Source organism: Cherax quadricarinatus, chromosome 23 (genome assembly GCF_038502225.1).
Source record: "Cherax quadricarinatus isolate ZL_2023a chromosome 23, ASM3850222v1, whole genome shotgun sequence".
Lineage (NCBI taxonomy): Eukaryota > Metazoa > Arthropoda > Malacostraca > Decapoda > Parastacidae > Cherax > Cherax quadricarinatus.
Window position 1 is genome coordinate 21,399,324 of NC_091314.1, and position 16,773 is coordinate 21,416,096.

Sequence of the window (16,773 nt, forward strand, 5' to 3'; positions counted from 1 at the left end):
ATGCCCAGACTTGCCACACTCTCACTCACACAGCGGCCTAGCAGCAACACACAAGGCCTCCCAGCTCTCTCTCGTGGCATGGCCCTCCCGGGCCGTGGGCACAACACACAAGCCTGTGTACCCACCACGACATTATCAATCAACAAATAAGCCTCCGAAGAAGACGTATCATTTACTACCCGCTACCAGAACACCAAATAATCTCGTTATAAATGGTAGCAGCTGTGGTCGCAGCAGTGTGTTTGCCCAAAGCGAGGAAGGAAGAGGTGTGAAGTCATCTTCACTTCATCACCCTACACAAGAAGCATCCGTCTCTCAACAAGTTATCCTGATGTCGTGTCTGCACGTTTGAGCACCCAGACACAGGTACAAGCAGGATCCAGCCGAAATTTGCCGAATTTCTTCGAGAATTATGAGTGGCGTCCCAGTGACTCCACGCTACAGTGTCCCATGCTACAGTATCCCACGCTGTTTCTCAAGTCACGTGTTCAGCGTCACTTGTATGTTGCTGTTGTTGTTGTTGTTCAGCTCAGCACAGCTGTTTCAGCAAGCCAGAGGTGAGTTTTGTGGTGATTTCTGCGTCCAGTGTGTTTCCCTGTGTTTGTGGGTGAGAGGAGGAGGAATGGCCAGGTGCTCACCACTACCATACACCACTCACCACTGCCCACTCCCTCTGCTGTGTTTTCTGCTGTTTTTCGTGTGAATTCATTGCCAGAGCTGTGTATCCGAGTGCCCGAGGCCACTCGAAGCTACGTGGATCAGCATGCCACGTAGATCACGACACCACGTGGATCACGACGCCACGTGGGTGTGGGCGATGTCACGCAGACCTACGAGCTACGTGAGTTACCAGATGTCCCAGGCCACATGCTGTGGTCTGCTGCCCGCATCACATTGACGTCACCCACGATGCTGCCCGACTTCATGACGTCACGATGTCTGCCTGACGTCACCTCGAGATGTCTGCTGACGTCACAGTGCTGCTGACGTCACCTCGCGACATCACGCCTGACACATGATGTCACCATCGAGTGTTCAGTAAATATTTCAGTATTGTCGAGAAGATTGAGAGAAGATACATGTCGTGTTAATTAATTCCTCTCAGTCAGTGTTCTCACATTTTAGTATATGTCTTAGTATCAGTTTTATGCACAGAAAAGCATCATTTGCTAGTTTAAGCCATGTTGTACCGCGGGTGTTTAAAGTTTCTGTGTGTCCAGTGAGGTCTGAGCCAGACCTGAGTAGCACCACTGTGCTAAGTCACCCGTGTGACCAGTACGTTTGACAGCTGATGTCAAGACAGCTCCGAGTGACCGAGCCCTCTTGTACAGAAAGCTTTTATGCTCGTCGCTCGTGTTGTTCTGCAGAATCGTACCTGCTACGATTCCCATCGAGATTTGTTTCACTTCACCTCCAGACCGTCAGAGTGCAGTTATATGTAGAGAAACAAGTCTGGGGATGCTTAGACTAACCTCTGCTATAACTCCAACTGTCGAGAGATGATACTCGTCAAGCCGCAGTCAGGCCTGTCGGCAGGCACTGTGTCAGCCTCGTGTCACAAGCTTCAGTGAGCAGCCTGCACAAAGAAGATGTCACTTTGACTGCTAGCTCTCTCACTGCAGTCTGGTGTATGATGTTACGACTCCCAGATGTTTCGCCCAGTCGTCTCTGCCACGACTCGCTCCACAACTCGCTCCACGCTCGCCGGCAGTGACAGCCCAGCGACAGTACCAGTCGAGAAGTGTCCTCCTGAGTCGCTTGCCAGAAGTCCTGCCCAGTTGCCGAGTTTTGTCGACGCCTCACTCGAGGGCACCAGCATGTCGTGCCCCAGGTTGAGTGAAAACCTACAGCGACTCCTACGATGACTGCTTCACCGTTCCAGAGGAGACCGTAACCTGTTACGTCACAGCTCAGCCGCAGCGATGTCTCCCGTGTTGCAGTATCTGTCCAGATGCAGGAAGGCGTGCAGTGATGCCCTTCGACGCTCACTGCCTTTGACCACGATGTTTAGCACACCCCACATGTTTTTTCTTCCCTCCCTGTAGGAAGTTTTTTTTCCATGTCCATATGTATATATATGTTTTTATTTTGTGTTCTGTGCCCTGTTCCTACGAGAGAAAGACCGAGTTTCTTTTACCACCAGTATCGACGCGCGGTAGGTGGCCGAGCGTAAGTAGACAGCCTGTACTGTCTGCACAGACAGCCCATGCTGTCTGCCAGCTTAGTTCATATTTCGTGCCATGCTGGTGCTGCCACCTATAGGCCTTGCCACTTCAGTATGCCCAGACTTGCCTCACCCTCACTCTCACAGCGGCCTAGCAGGAAGACACAAGTACTAGTAGCTCTCTCTCGTGGGATGGCCCTGCCCGGCCATGGGCACAACACAAGCCTGTGTACCCACCACGACTTAACAATAAAGTATGAAGCCTCCGAAGACGTATCATTAACCACCCGCTTGCAGCACCTACCAAACAAGCCCGTTATATATTAATGTCTCAGCCACATGTGCTATTATTGTCTCAGCCACATGTGCTATTAATGTCTCAGCCACATGTGCTATTATTGTCTCAGCACATGTGATATTAGTGTCTCAGCCACATGTGCTATTCATGTCTCAGCCACATGTGCTATTATTGTCTCAGTACATGTGATATTAGTGTCTCAGTCACATGTGCTATTAATGTCTCAGCACATGTGATATTAGTGTCTCAGTCACATGTGCTATTAATGTCTCAGCACATGTGATATTAGTGTCTCAGTCACATGTGCTATTAATGTCTCAGCCACATGTGCTGTTAATGTCTCAGCCACATGTGCTATTATTGTCTCAGTACATGTGATATTAGTGTCTCAGTCACATGTGCTATTATTGTCTCAGCACATGTGATATTAGTGTCTCAGTCACATGTGCTATTAATGTCTCAGCCACATGTGCTGTTAATGTCTCAGCCACATGTGCTATTAATGTCTCAGCCACATGTGCTATTATTGTCTCAGCCACATGTGCTATTAATGTCTCAGCACATGTGATATTAGTGTCTCAGCCACATGTGCTATTAATGTCTCAGCCACATGTGCTATTATTGTCTCAGCCACATGTGCTATTAATGTCTCAGCACATGTGCTATTAATGTCTCAGCCACATGTGATATTAGTGTCTCAGCCACATGTGCTATTATTGTCTCAGCACATGTGATATTAGTGTCTCAGCTACATGTGCTCTTAATGTCTCAGCCACATGTGCTATTAATGTCTCAGCCACATGTGCTGTTAATATATCAGTCACATGTGCTATTATTGTCTCAGCACATGTGATATTAGTGTCTCAGCCACATGTGCTATTAATGTCTCAGCGACATGTGCTATTATTGTCTCAGCCACATGGGCTATTACTGTCTCAATCACATGTGCTATTAATGTCTCAACCACATGTGCTATTAATGCCTCAGCCACATGTGCTATTATTGTCTCAGCACATGTGATATTAGTGTTTCAGCCACATGTGCTATTAATGTCTCAGCCACATGTGCTATTAATGTCCCAGCCACATATGCTATTAATGTCTCAGCCATACGTATTATTAATGTCTCAGTCACATGTGCTATTAATGTCTCATCCACATGTACTGTGCTGTTATAGTGTCAGCCACATGTACTGTGCTGTTATAGTGTCAGCCACATGTACTGTGCTGTTATAGTGTCAGCCACATGTGCTGTGCTATTATAGTGTCAGCCACATGTGCTGTGCTATTATAGTGTCAGCCACATGTACTGTGCTATTATAGTGTCAGCCACATGTGCTGTGCTATTATAGTGTCAGCCACATGTACTGTGCTGTTATAGTGTCACCCACATGTGCTGTGCTATTATAGTGTCAGCCACATGTACTGTGCTGTTATAGTGTCAGCCACATGTACTGTGCTGTTATAGTGTCAGCCACATGTGCTGTGCTATTATAGTGTCAGCCACATGTACTGTGCTGTTATAGTGTCAGCCACATGTACTGTGCTGTTATAGTGTCAGCCACATGTGCTGTGCTATTATAGTGTCAGCCACATGTACTGTGCTGTTATAGTGTCAGCCACATGTACTGTGCTGTTATAGTGTCAGCCACATGTACTGTGCTGTTATAGTGTCAGCCACATGTGCTGTGCTGTTATAGTGTCAGCCACATGTGCTGTGCTATTATAGTGTCAGCCACATGTACTGTGCTGTTATAGTGTCAGCCACATGTACTGTGCTGTTATAGTGTCAGCCACATGTGCTGTGCTATTATAGTGTCAGCCACATGTACTGTGCTGTTATAGTGTCAGCCACATGTACTGTGCTGTTATAGTGTCAGCCACATGTACTGTGCTGTTATAGTGTCAGCCACATGTGCTGTTCTATTATAGTGTCAGCCACATTTACTATTTCTTAATACTATAACTCCACGATGATGAATTACATGTGCAACACCTGTCCTATTCATCAACTTAGCAGCAAAAATATTTTATCTCTTTTTGCAGGAGCCACATGTGTTATTTCGTACTGCAAGAGCCACATGTCTTAGTTCATATTATTATAGCTTCATGTCTTATTTCGTATCACAATCCCATGTCTTATTTCGTATTGCAAGAGCCACATATCTTATTTCTTATCATCATAGTCCCATGTCTTATTTCGTATCATCATAATCCCATGTCTTATTTCGTATTATCATAGCCACATGTCCTATTTATATAAGAGCTATATATTTTATAGCCCATAAAATAACACGTCATTTGTTCAAAGTTTAATGTCAATACTTGAACGTGTTGTTCAGTCACATACCATGTTCACTAATATTTATTCTCCCCCTCACTTCCTCTTCTTCTTCTCCTCCTTCCCCTCCACGGAGTTCCTCATTCAACCTTCGGTGTATCCCTCTCTGCATCAACTCACCGTCCACAGGGTCGCGTGGTGGGCGTGGGCGGGCGGCGGTGGATGCGGGACAACGCCTCGCTGGTGGTGTCACCGGTAGAGAGAAGTGATGCTGGTCTCTACACCTGCCTGGCATCCAACAGAGAAGGTGATGGACACTCCAACGCTATCCTCGTCAGAGTCACACGTGAGTACTGCCTGCATACTATGTGTGTGTGTGTGTGTGTGTGTGAGTGAGAGAGAGAGAGGGGTGAGTAAGGGACGCGCTAACTAGAGAACAGGTTGCACTCTCAGGTATTATCTACGACACAAAAAAAAAAATTCTGCACTCTCCAAGTTTTCTGTTGAGAATCTTGACAGGAGTCTTGATGTCATAACAATAGTGTTAACCTTCAGGCGATGAATCATTCGTCTGATCTTAGCAAATCTCCAGATTTTGTGGTCCTTACCTTGCCAGTACCTAAAAGTACGGATGAAATGATACCAAATTCTTTTGCTAATACCGATATCACAAAAATTAGCCAATACCTATACTAAATTTGAGGGCGATACTAATAGTGACAATCTGATACACACCTGCCTGAAAGAACTATAAAGTGTATTATTGCCAGCACTTTCGCTTGTTTACCTAACAGGTTTGAATTATTATTAACAATGATAATACAATGCGTGAGGAAGGCAGGTGGCAGGAGGAAGCTCCAGTTCCTGTACCTCAAGAGGTCTTCATGAGCATCAAAGACTTTTCTTCCTTGAAGGATGAATCTGTTGGGCGTTATCATCTCCAACACTTGGAAAGCAGAATTTTAACGATGTTTTCAATTCTTGCTGCATAATTGAACTATTTGACAAAATTCAGTAGGAGATGTTCCCCCATATACCTCAGCTCGATAATAATCACAACAGAAGTAAACATGTTCGTCCACGAGCTAGAGTTTTACACCCCCGCACACACACACACACACACACACACACACACACACACACACACACACACACACACACACACACATACACATATACACACACAGGTGACTTAGACAAAATGGTAACTAACACAAGAGGTACGATAAAGCTCATGGTGCAGGGAGTGTACCTAGTAGCGACCAGCAAAGAGGAGGGGCCAGGAACTGTGACTCGACCCCTGCAACCACAAATAGTAATCACAAATAGACAAGTACACACACACACACACACACACACACACAAACACACACACACACTCTTCAAACTCTGGTCACTGATGTACATTTTACTGATCTATTTCAAACTAATTAGAACAGAGGGACGCCCAGAGGCGGCCAACATTGTGTTGAGATCAAACATATTTTGCGGGTTTCACAAAGAGGTCAACCGTTAGTGTCGGCCTTTGAAACGGAATGGCGGTTATAATTTAAATTCAAATTCAAATTCGTATCATAACGGTTGTGCCTAGTATTACAATGACAATACTGTGATAACTATTAAGATTAATGGAGCAATGAAGCCGCATACTGATGTCTACTTTAAAGATTATAATAATAATAAGTAATGTATTCGCTATATATTTTTAATGCAAATTAAGGTGATTTTACGGTGCAATTAAGCTTAATTGTTTCGAAAGTAGAAACTAAATATGCAGATTTGTGTGTTTGTTCTCTCTCTCTCTCTCTCTCTCTCTCTCTCTCTCTCTCTCTCTCTCTCTCTCTCTCTCTCTGTCTCACATACACGGGATGAAGACGCAGCTTCCTACAAATGTTTATGAACTAAGAGTTTTTATCCTGCTTCATCTAACAAGCCTCATCCTCACTAGCGTATTTTTGATAAATTCAGCGACATTTAAAATAGTAAAAGAACCCATTATAAATGGCTGCCACCCATTTGATCATCAGATTAATTTATATAAAAAAAATTTATCGTTGGAAAGAAACGCTATTTCAAGAAGAGTCGACGCACAGAAGATGAGATGATGTGTGATACCTTTGAGAAAGATACAACCAGAGTGCAGATGTAAAGTAAAAGGACACAAGTGCAACTAATGTGACATTTTATTGTGGCAACGTTTCGCTCTCCAGGAGCTTTGTCAAGCCGTTACAAACAGTACATGGACACAGAGGGTATATATAAGCTCAGAGTGAGGTGTAATACTAGTGGTGGTAGTAGTAGAAGTAGTAGTAGTAGTCGTAGCAGTAGTAGTAGTAGTAGTAGTAGTAGTAGTAGTAGTAGTAGTAGTAGAAGTAATACAATATGTAGAACAATTAACTTGCACAAGAGTAAACGATATAAAGGCTGTTACTTGGGAAACATAAAAATTTGGTTAGACAAATATTTCTATTGGAGGCTGGATAGAGGCAGCCTGTTTCAATGTTCATTCTCTGTAATGTGCTTGTGTAGTATTAACAGGAGAGACTATGTGATGGTAGGGTTTACTGTTTTCAGGAGGATTCTTGCTAAGACTTCAGAGATGGTGAAGCTGCCTTTGCTTTGTTTGATTGTATTAGAAACAGCTATTAGTGAAGATTCAAGGCACTTGCGTCTGCGGAAATTAGTTTCTTTGATCACTAGTTGGGCGTCCCTGAACTTCATGAGATGATTGGTGGAATTTCGGTGTTGTACACAGGCGTTGTTCAAGTTATCGTTCCTACAAGCATAAATGTATTCATTGAGGCAGGTGTCGAGGTTTCTTGCTGTTTCACCTACATAAATCTTGTCGCAGCCTCCACAGGGTATAGTGTAAACCCCGGCGTTGACTGGTTCGTGGTGCTTGGATTTTGTTCTGGTTAGATCCTTTATCGAAGTGCTGGAAGCGATGGCGACTCTGGTGTTAGCTTGTGAAAGTACTTTAGAAACGTTCAGTGCAACCTGGCTGTTGGGAAGAATTATAACTTTGTTGGGAGTGGTGTTGGTGCGTGGAGAATTAATGATCTGAAGGGCTCTTTTCTTGCAGTCTTTGATGAAAAAGGAAGGAAAATGTAAATCTGTGAAGGTTCGGTGAATGTATGTACATTCCTCGTCAAGAAACTCAGGACTACAAATTCGGTATGCTCTTAGGAAAAACCCGATGATGATGCCTCTTTTGGTCCTAGTATCTTGACTGAAATAGTAGCGTGTGAGATCGTTTTTATTGGTAGGTTTCCGATAAACTTGAAATCTTAGGCTGTTGTCTACTTTGTAAATGAGGACGTCGAGAAAGGTAGTTTGTAATTGGATTTTTCTTCTAGTGTAAACTGGATCGCCGGTTCAACTGCGTTGAGCCTTGCCTGTAGATTCCGTACATCAAAACGTTTGGGCATCTAGCTCTCTTGCAGTGCTCCCCTTCCTTTGTTTTTGACTGGCTCGTCTTCCTTATTTCCCACCTCTACCACTACCACTGCAACTACCTCTTCTTCTTCTACTACTACTACAACTACTGATGAAATTAAGACACATGTGCGGCGTCTGGTTGTCTTCATTGTGGACGTTTCGCCATCCAGTGGCTGGCTGGATGGCGAAACGTCTATGATGGGGATGCCCGGGTGTTGTGCGTGTGTCTTAATTTCATCTTGTCGGTATTATATACAACTCTTGTACTACTACTACTACTACTACTACCACTACCTCTTCCTGCCTATATATAGCCGTCCTGCTCCACCTCTGGTTAGTGTGACTTTGTCAATGGTCCAAGTCGGAGCGAAACGTCGTCGTAAGCTTCTCTCTTTTATGTGCGGGTTATTTGTGTATCGTTCCAGTCACGGTATTGTGCCTTTTTGTTATTTATGTTATTACGAGGACGTCGTCCACGTAACGTAACCAAGTGACACTTGAAGGGATGATGTTGGCGAAGTGTTCGGACTCTAGGTATTCCATGTACAAGTTGGCTAGGACGGCACTGATGGGGGACCCCATTCCCATGCCGTAGGTTTGTTTGTAAAGCCTGTTATTGAAAGAAAAACAGTTGAAATTAACACAGAGTTCAATCAAGTCAACAAAATCTCCAGGAGGTAGAGGAAGATTAAGGTCCTGATTGACTTTACGTCGTAAAACCTCGATGGCTTTTGTGGTAGGTACTTTTGTGAAGAGGGAAGTCACGTCCTAACTGCTTAGTTTCTTGTTACAGATGGAGAGGTTTCGGATGCGGTTGAGAAGGTCGCCTGAGTGTTTAAGATGAGCGGGGCTGATGGTCCCCAGAAGGCAGGAAAGATGTTTGGCAAGAACTCCGGCTAGTTTGTGTGGTGCACCTGACGTGATTGGTCTGAGAGGAATATTATGTTTATGGGTCTTGGGTAAACCATACATGTGTGCTGGTTTAGGATTGCTGGGTAACAAGTACAGAAGTTTCTTCCCTTCTCTAGTGCGTTTTAGTATTGGTCTGGTTTTGTATAGAAAATCTTTGGTAAGTGTCTCCCACTGTTGAGTGCTGATGGGTTCGTATGTACACTGATCATTCAAAAGGTCCATCATTTTGGTGTTGTAGTCACTGGTGTTGAGTATGGCAACTCCACCTCCTTTGTCGGTGGTGGTGACTATAATGTTGGGGTCGTTGGCGAGGTCCTAAAGGGCAATGATATATCGTCTAGGAAGATTAGAAGAAGAAGGTTCACATAAAGCTGCAGTGAGGATGCCCTGTATATAACCCTTCTGGAAGTCGCTGTCACTGTGTCTATGGTTCCTGGTAACTAGGTTGAGTTGATAGTTGGGTTTGTGTATGTTGGTGGTAAATTTGAGTCCCCTGTTTCTCGTAGTCAGTTAAGGTGCGTGACGATAGGTTGTTTACGGGAAACAGGCACTGAGTCTGGGACTCAAATTTGCCAACAACATACACAAACCCAACTATCAACTCAATCTAGTTACCAGGAGCCATAGACACAGTGACAGCGACTTCCAGAAGGGTTATATACAGGGCATCCTCACTGCAGCTTAATGTGAACCTTCTTCTAATCTTCCTAGACGATATATCATTGCCCTTTAGGACCTCGCCAACGACACCAACAGTATCGTCACCACCGCCGACAAAGGAGGTGGAGTCGTCATACTCAACACTAGTGACTACAACACCAAAATGATGGACCTCTTGAATGATCAGTGTACATACGAACCCATCAGCACTCAACAGTGGGAGACACTTACCAAAGATTTTCTATACAAAACCAGACAAATACTCAAACGCACTGGAGAAGGGAAGAAACTTCTGTACTTGTTACCCAGCAACCCTAAACCAGCACACATGTATGGTTTACCCAAGACCCATAAACATAATATTCCTCTCAGACCAATCACGTCAGGAATAGGCAGTGCTCCACACAAACTAGCCGGAGTTCTTGCCAAACATCTTTCCTGCCTTCTGGGAACCATCAGCCCCTCTCATCTTAAACACTCAGGCGACCTTCTCAACCGCATCCGAAACCTCTCCATCCGTAACAAGAAACTAAACAGTTTGGACGTGACTTCCCTCTTCACAAAAGTACCTACCACAAAAGCCATCGAGGTTCTACGACGTAAAGTCAATCAGGACCTTAATCTTCCTCTACCTCCTGGAGATTTTGTTGACTTGATTGAACTCTGTGTTAATTTCAACTGTTTTTCTTTCAATAACAGACTTTACAAACAAACCTACGGCATGGGAATGGGGTCCTCCATCAGTGCCGTCCTAGCCAACTTGTACATGGAATACCTAGAGTCCGAACACTTCGCCAACATCATCCCTTCAAGCGTCACTTGGTTACGTTACGTGGACGACGTCCTCGTAATTCAAATTCAAATTCAAATTCAAAGTTTATTCTCTACAAGGATTACAATGCTGAGTTTACAGAATTTGGTTATTGTGTGGTTTACATGTAGTAAAATAATGATTACAGAGTGTACCACTAGAACACCTAGCATGGCTAGGCATTTCGGGCAGACTTAGTTTAATTCTTAATTTTAAAATATTACAAATTATGAGGTAAGTTGGTATTATGGCTAAGTGACTAAATACTAGTTTGTGAGTTTAGCAATGTGAATGCTTTTGTTTTGGCACAGTACATAGTTTCAGTATTGGAGTATCACAGGATTCATTATTTTAAGATTGAGATTAATATTTCTGTTTATGGTCAAATGGGTGAGTGAGTGTAAGTGTGAACCACCAGGTGGTATTCGTGTAGTTAGTTGACGGGGTGTATCAGGGAGATAAGATGTTTTCTAATGGTAGTTTTGAAGGTGATGAATGTGTCTGCAGTTCTAGAGTTCTCAGGTAGGATGTTCCAGATTTTAGGGCCTTTGACATACATTAAATTTTTGTAAAGGTTTGGTCGGACACGGGGAATGTCATAGAAATGTTTGTGTCTGGTGTTATGCCTGTGGGTTCTGTCACAACTATCAAGAAAGCGTTTTAGGTCAAGGTTGATATTGGAGTTTAAGGTCCTGTAGATGTAGATTGCACAGTAGTAAGTGTGGATGTACTGAACAGGGAGTAAGTTTAGATCTATGAAGAGTGGGGGGGGGGTTGTTGCCAGGGATGGGATTTAGTGATTATTCTTACTGCAGCTTTTTGTTGGGTTATTATTGGCTTTAGGTGTGTTGCTGCAGTTGATCCCCAAGCACAAATAGCATAGGTGAGGTATGGATAAATAAGTGAGTGGTATAGTGTGAGAAGGGCATTTTGCGGCACGAAGTATCGTATCTTGGAGAGGATTCCAACAGTTTTGGATACTCTTTTGGTTATGTGTTGGATATGGGTGCTGAAATTCAGGTTGTTGTCAAGGAATTTGCCCTCATTATGTCTGGTAATTAGAGTGTTGTCGATCTTAATGTCAATTTGTGCATCTCCTGCTCTGCTACCAAACATAATATAGTAGGTTATGTCAGTATTAAGCGTAAGTTTATTGGCTGTCATCGAAGTCGATATTTTGATCAGCTCCTCGTTAACAATGGTGTTGAGGGTGGCAAGATTAGGGTGAGAGATGACATAAGTCGTGTCGTCAGCAAAGAGAATGAGTTTCATTAAAGACTGCAAGAAAAGAGCCCTTCAGATCATTAATTCTCCACGCACCAACACCACTCCCAACAAAGTTATAATTCTTCCCAACAGCCAGGTTGCACTGAACGTTTCTAAAGTACTTTCACAAGCTAACACCAGAGTCGCCATCGCTTCCAGCACTTCGATAAAGGATCTAACCAGAACAAAATCCAAGCACCACGAACCAGTCAACGCAGGGGTTTACACTATACCCTGTGGAGGCTGCGACAAGATTTATGTAGGTGAAACAGCAAGAAACCTCGACACCCGCCTCAATGAATACATTTATGCTTGTAGGAACGATAACTTGAACAACGCCTGTGTACAACACCGAAATTCCACCAGTCATCTCATGAAGTTCAGGGACGCCCAACTAGTGATCAAAGAAACTAATTTCCGCAGACGCAAGTGCCTTGAATCTTCACTAATAGCTGTTTCTAATACAATCAAACAAAACAAAGGCAGCTTCACCATCTCTGAAGTCTTAGGAAGAATCCTCCTGAAAACAGTAAACCCTGCCGTCACATAGTCTCTCCTGTTAATACTACACAAGCACATTACAGAGAATGAACATTGAAACAGGCCTTCTCTATCCAGCCTCCAACAGAAATATTTGTCTAACCAAGTTAATTGTTCTACATATTGTATTACTTCTACTACTACTACTACTACTACTACTACTACTACTACTACTACTACTACTACTACTACTACTACTACTACTGCTACTACTACTGCTACTACTACCACTAGTATTGCACCTCACTCTGAGCTTATATATACCCTCTGTGTCCATGTACTGTTTGTAACGGCTTGATAAAGCTCCTGGAGAGCGAAACGTTGCCACAATAAAATGTCACATTAGTTGCACTTGTGTCCTTTTATTTTACATATTGTCGGTAATTCTACCAACTTTATTACAGAGTGCAGATGTTGGCTGATGTTATTTGTAACTTAGAAAGATACAACCAGAGTGCAGATGTTGGCTGACTTTATTTGTAGCTTAGAAAGGTACAACCAGAGTGCAAGATGTTGGCTGCACGTTATTTGTAGCTCACAATGGTACAACCAGAGTGCAGATGTTGGAAACATTGGCCTTGTGCATGGCAGTGTGTACATCAGTGTTAAATGATGCGAATAAGACAATATGCGATTTATGGCATTGATTGAGATATATCGTCTACCAGGGAACTGACCGATAAAAATCCCTGTGAACAAAACGTCTTCTCGACAATGCCGTAACCCGCATATTGTGTCTTATTCGCAAAAGAAGCAAGATCACCGACATCTCGCCGGTGGTAAAGACTCTGCTGAAGCGACACCTCATGTAAATTTATGTGTAAAAGAAACCTTGCCTTGGTGGGAAGCCACGAGATGGAGGAAAGAAAATTACGAACATAAGTATGAATAAACGTGATTTTGATGATAGAAGTTAGGTCCGAACAAAGAACTAGAGCAATGCAGTGCTATGGTATATACATGACTGTAATCAGTGTTGATTTTCATAATAAAAAACTAATAATTAAAACCTTATAAATGCATAAAAATGCAAGCAAACTTATTGACTCGGGTCCAAGCTTCATTTTGCCTAAAGGATAGTTTAATTTAACATGATTTGCGCGCAAGTTAGAGGTTAATTCGATAAAACACTTCGAAGTTGAGAATGGAAGTCAGAACAATGGAGATCAAGTTGTTTTACCTCTTCGTTGTTAAAACAATGAAGGTCAGGTAATACTACTTCGTGGTTCAGTCAATGAAGGTCAGGTAATAGTTCGTAGCTAAATTTGAAGGTCCACTAATACATTGTTCACTCTAGCGGAAGAGGCTTTTTGACGTGTCGTAATAATACTGCTTCTCTCTACTTGTTAATAATATTATTGTACAGTTATTTTTTACTTTATTATGGATATGTTTTAAACAGAACTGAATCAAAGTTTTTATATGAGCCTATTACTGCACTTTAGCTTTGACGGAAGTTGCGATTCCATGACGTGAGGGGGGAAATTTATATATATATATATATATATATATATATATATATATATATATATATATATATATATATATATATATATATATATATATATATATATATATATATATATATATATATATATATATATATATATATATATATATATATATATATATATATATAATGTGTGTGTGTGTAATAAACACAGGTATATTACACAGTGGTGAATGGTACAAAGATCCCAGTTGGAGGTAGTAAGACAAGATGACCACACTGCCACAACCACGGTGCTGGGAGACACGAACATTGACCCCCAAGCCTTGCACGTATGTGTATATTTCATGAATACCCTTGACTATCATGTTACCACGCCGTGACGTTGTTATGAATGCACGAGACATGAATGGTCCCCCAAGTTACATGTATAAATATTTTCCCCTCAGTCAGGCCAGAGACTCAAACACAGATCCAGCTAAGCGGCTTCACCCACCAAATGAAAATATTTATATATGGGCCTTGAGAACGTTTTAAGTTCAATACACACACAAATATATATATATATATATATATATATATATATATATATATATATATATATATATATATATATATATATATAGTGTTAGAGTGTTCAGCAGACGTTTGTGGTTACAGGAAAGTGGGTGCGGGAGGGAAGAGGAGCGATTGGTGGAATGATGATGTAAAGAGAGTAGTAAGGGAGAAAAAGTTAGCATATGAGAAGTTTTTACAAAGTAGAAGTGATGCAAGGAGGGAAGAGTATATGGAGAAAAAGAGAGAGGTTAAGAGAGTGGTGAAGCAATGTAAAAAGAGAGCAAATGAGAGAGTGGGTGAGATGTTATCAACAAATTTTGTTGAAAATAAGAAAAAGTTTTGGAGTGAGATTAACAAGTTAAGGAAGCCTAGAGAACAAATGGATTTGTCAGTTAAAAATAGGAGAGGAGAGTTATTAAATGGAGAGTTAGAGGTATTGGGAAGATGGAGGGAATATTTTGAGGAATTGTTAAATGTTGATGAAGATAGGGAAGCTGTGCTTTCGTGTGTAGGGCAAGGAGGAATAACATCTTGCAGGAGTGAGGAAGAGCCAGTTGTGAGTGTGGAGGAAGTTCGTGAGGCAGTAGGTAAAATGAAAGGGGGTAAGGCAGCCGGGATTGATGGGATAAAGATAGAAATGTTAAAAGCAGGTGGGGATATAGTTTTGGAGTGGTTGGTGCAATTATTTAATAAATGTATGGAAGAGGGTAAGGTACCTAGGGATTGGCAGAGAGCATGCATAGTTCCTTTGTATAAAGGCAAAGGGGATAAAAGAGAGTGCAAAAATTATAGGGGGATAAGTCTGTTGAGTATACCTGGTAAAGTGTATGGTAGAGTTATTATTGAAAGAATTAAGAGTAAGACGGAGAATAGGATAGCAGATGAACAAGGAGGCTTTAGGAAAGGTAGGGGGTGTGTGGACCAGGTGTTTACAGTGAAACATATAAGTGAACAGTATTTAGATAAGGCTAAAGAGGTCTTTGTGGCATTTATGGATTTGGAAAAGGCGTATGACAGGGTGGATAGGGGGGCAATGTGGCAGATGTTGCAGGTGTATGGTGTAGGAGGTAGGTTACTGAAAGCAGTGAAGAGTTTTTACGAGGATAGTGAGGCTCAAGTTAGAGTATGTAGGAAGGAGGGAAATTATTTCCCAGTAAAAGTAGGCCTTAGACAAGGATGTGTGATGTCACCGTGGTTGTTTAATATATTTATAGATGGGGTTGTAAGAGAAGTGAATGCGAGGGTCTTGGCAAGAGGCGTGGAGTTAAAAGATAAAGAAGCACACATAAAGTGGGAGTTGTCACAGTTGCTCTTTGCTGATGACACTGTGCTCTTGGGAGATTCTGAAGAGAAGCTGCAGAGATAGGTGGATGAATTTGGTAGGGTGTGCAAAAGAAGAAAATTAAAGGTGAATACAGGAAAGAGTAAGGTTATGAGGATAACAAAAAGATTAGGTGATGAAAGATTGGATATCAGATTGGAGGGAGAGAGTATGGAGGAGGTGAATGTATTCAGATATTTGGGAGTGGACGTGTCAGCGGATGGGTCTATGAAAGATGAAGTGAATCATAGAATTGATTAGGGGAAAAGGGTGAGTGGTGCACTTAGGAGTCTGTGGAGACAAAGAACTTTGTCCTTGGAGGCAAAGAGGGGAATGTATGAGAGTATAGTTTTACTAACGCTCTTATATGGGTGTGAAGCATGGGTGATGAATGTTGCAGCGAGGAGAAGGCTGGAGGCAGTGGAGATGTCATGTCTAAGGGCAATGTGTGGTGTGAATATAATGCAGAGAATTCGTAGTTTGGAAGTTAGGAGGAGGTGCGGGATTACCAAAACTGTTGTCCAGAGGGCTGAGGAAGGGTTGTTGAGGTGGTTCGGACATGTAGAGAGAATGGAGCGAAACAGAATGACTTCAAGAATGTATCAGTCTGTAGTGGAAGGAAGGCGGGGTAGGGGTCGGCCTAGGAAAGGTTGGAGGGAGGGGGTAAAGGAGGTTTTGTGTGCGAGGGGCTTGGACTTCCAGCAGGCATGCGTGAGCGTGTTTGATAGGAGTGAATGGAGACAAATGGTTTTTAATACTTGACGTGCTGTTGGAGTGTGAGCAAAGTAACATTTATGAAGGGGTTCAGGGAAACCGGCAGGCCGGACTTGAGTCCTGGAGATGGGAAGTATAGTGCCTGCACTCTGAAGGAGGGGTGTAAATGTTGCAGTTTAAAAACTGTAGTGTAAAGCACCCTTCTGGCAAGACAGTGATGGAGTGAATGATGGTGAAAGTTTTTCTTTTTCAGGCCACCCTGCCTTGGTGGGAATCGGCCAGTGTGATAATAAATATATATATATATATATATATATATATATATATATATATATATATATATATATATATATATATATAT

The 16,773-nt window shown here is 42.4% G+C and overlaps 1 protein-coding gene across 1 annotated transcript in view; it reads left to right on the forward strand.

The window, feature by feature from the left end:
* Positions 1-16,773, forward strand: part of LOC128685615 (protein turtle homolog A-like) — an 895,009-nt gene that overhangs the window by 815,730 nt on the left and 62,506 nt on the right. Inside the window, exon 7 of the mRNA XM_070088010.1 lies at positions 4,932-5,088. Within this exon, the coding sequence (XP_069944111.1) occupies positions 4,932-5,088 (157 nt within the window). The remainder of the gene's footprint in view (positions 1-4,931; positions 5,089-16,773) is intronic.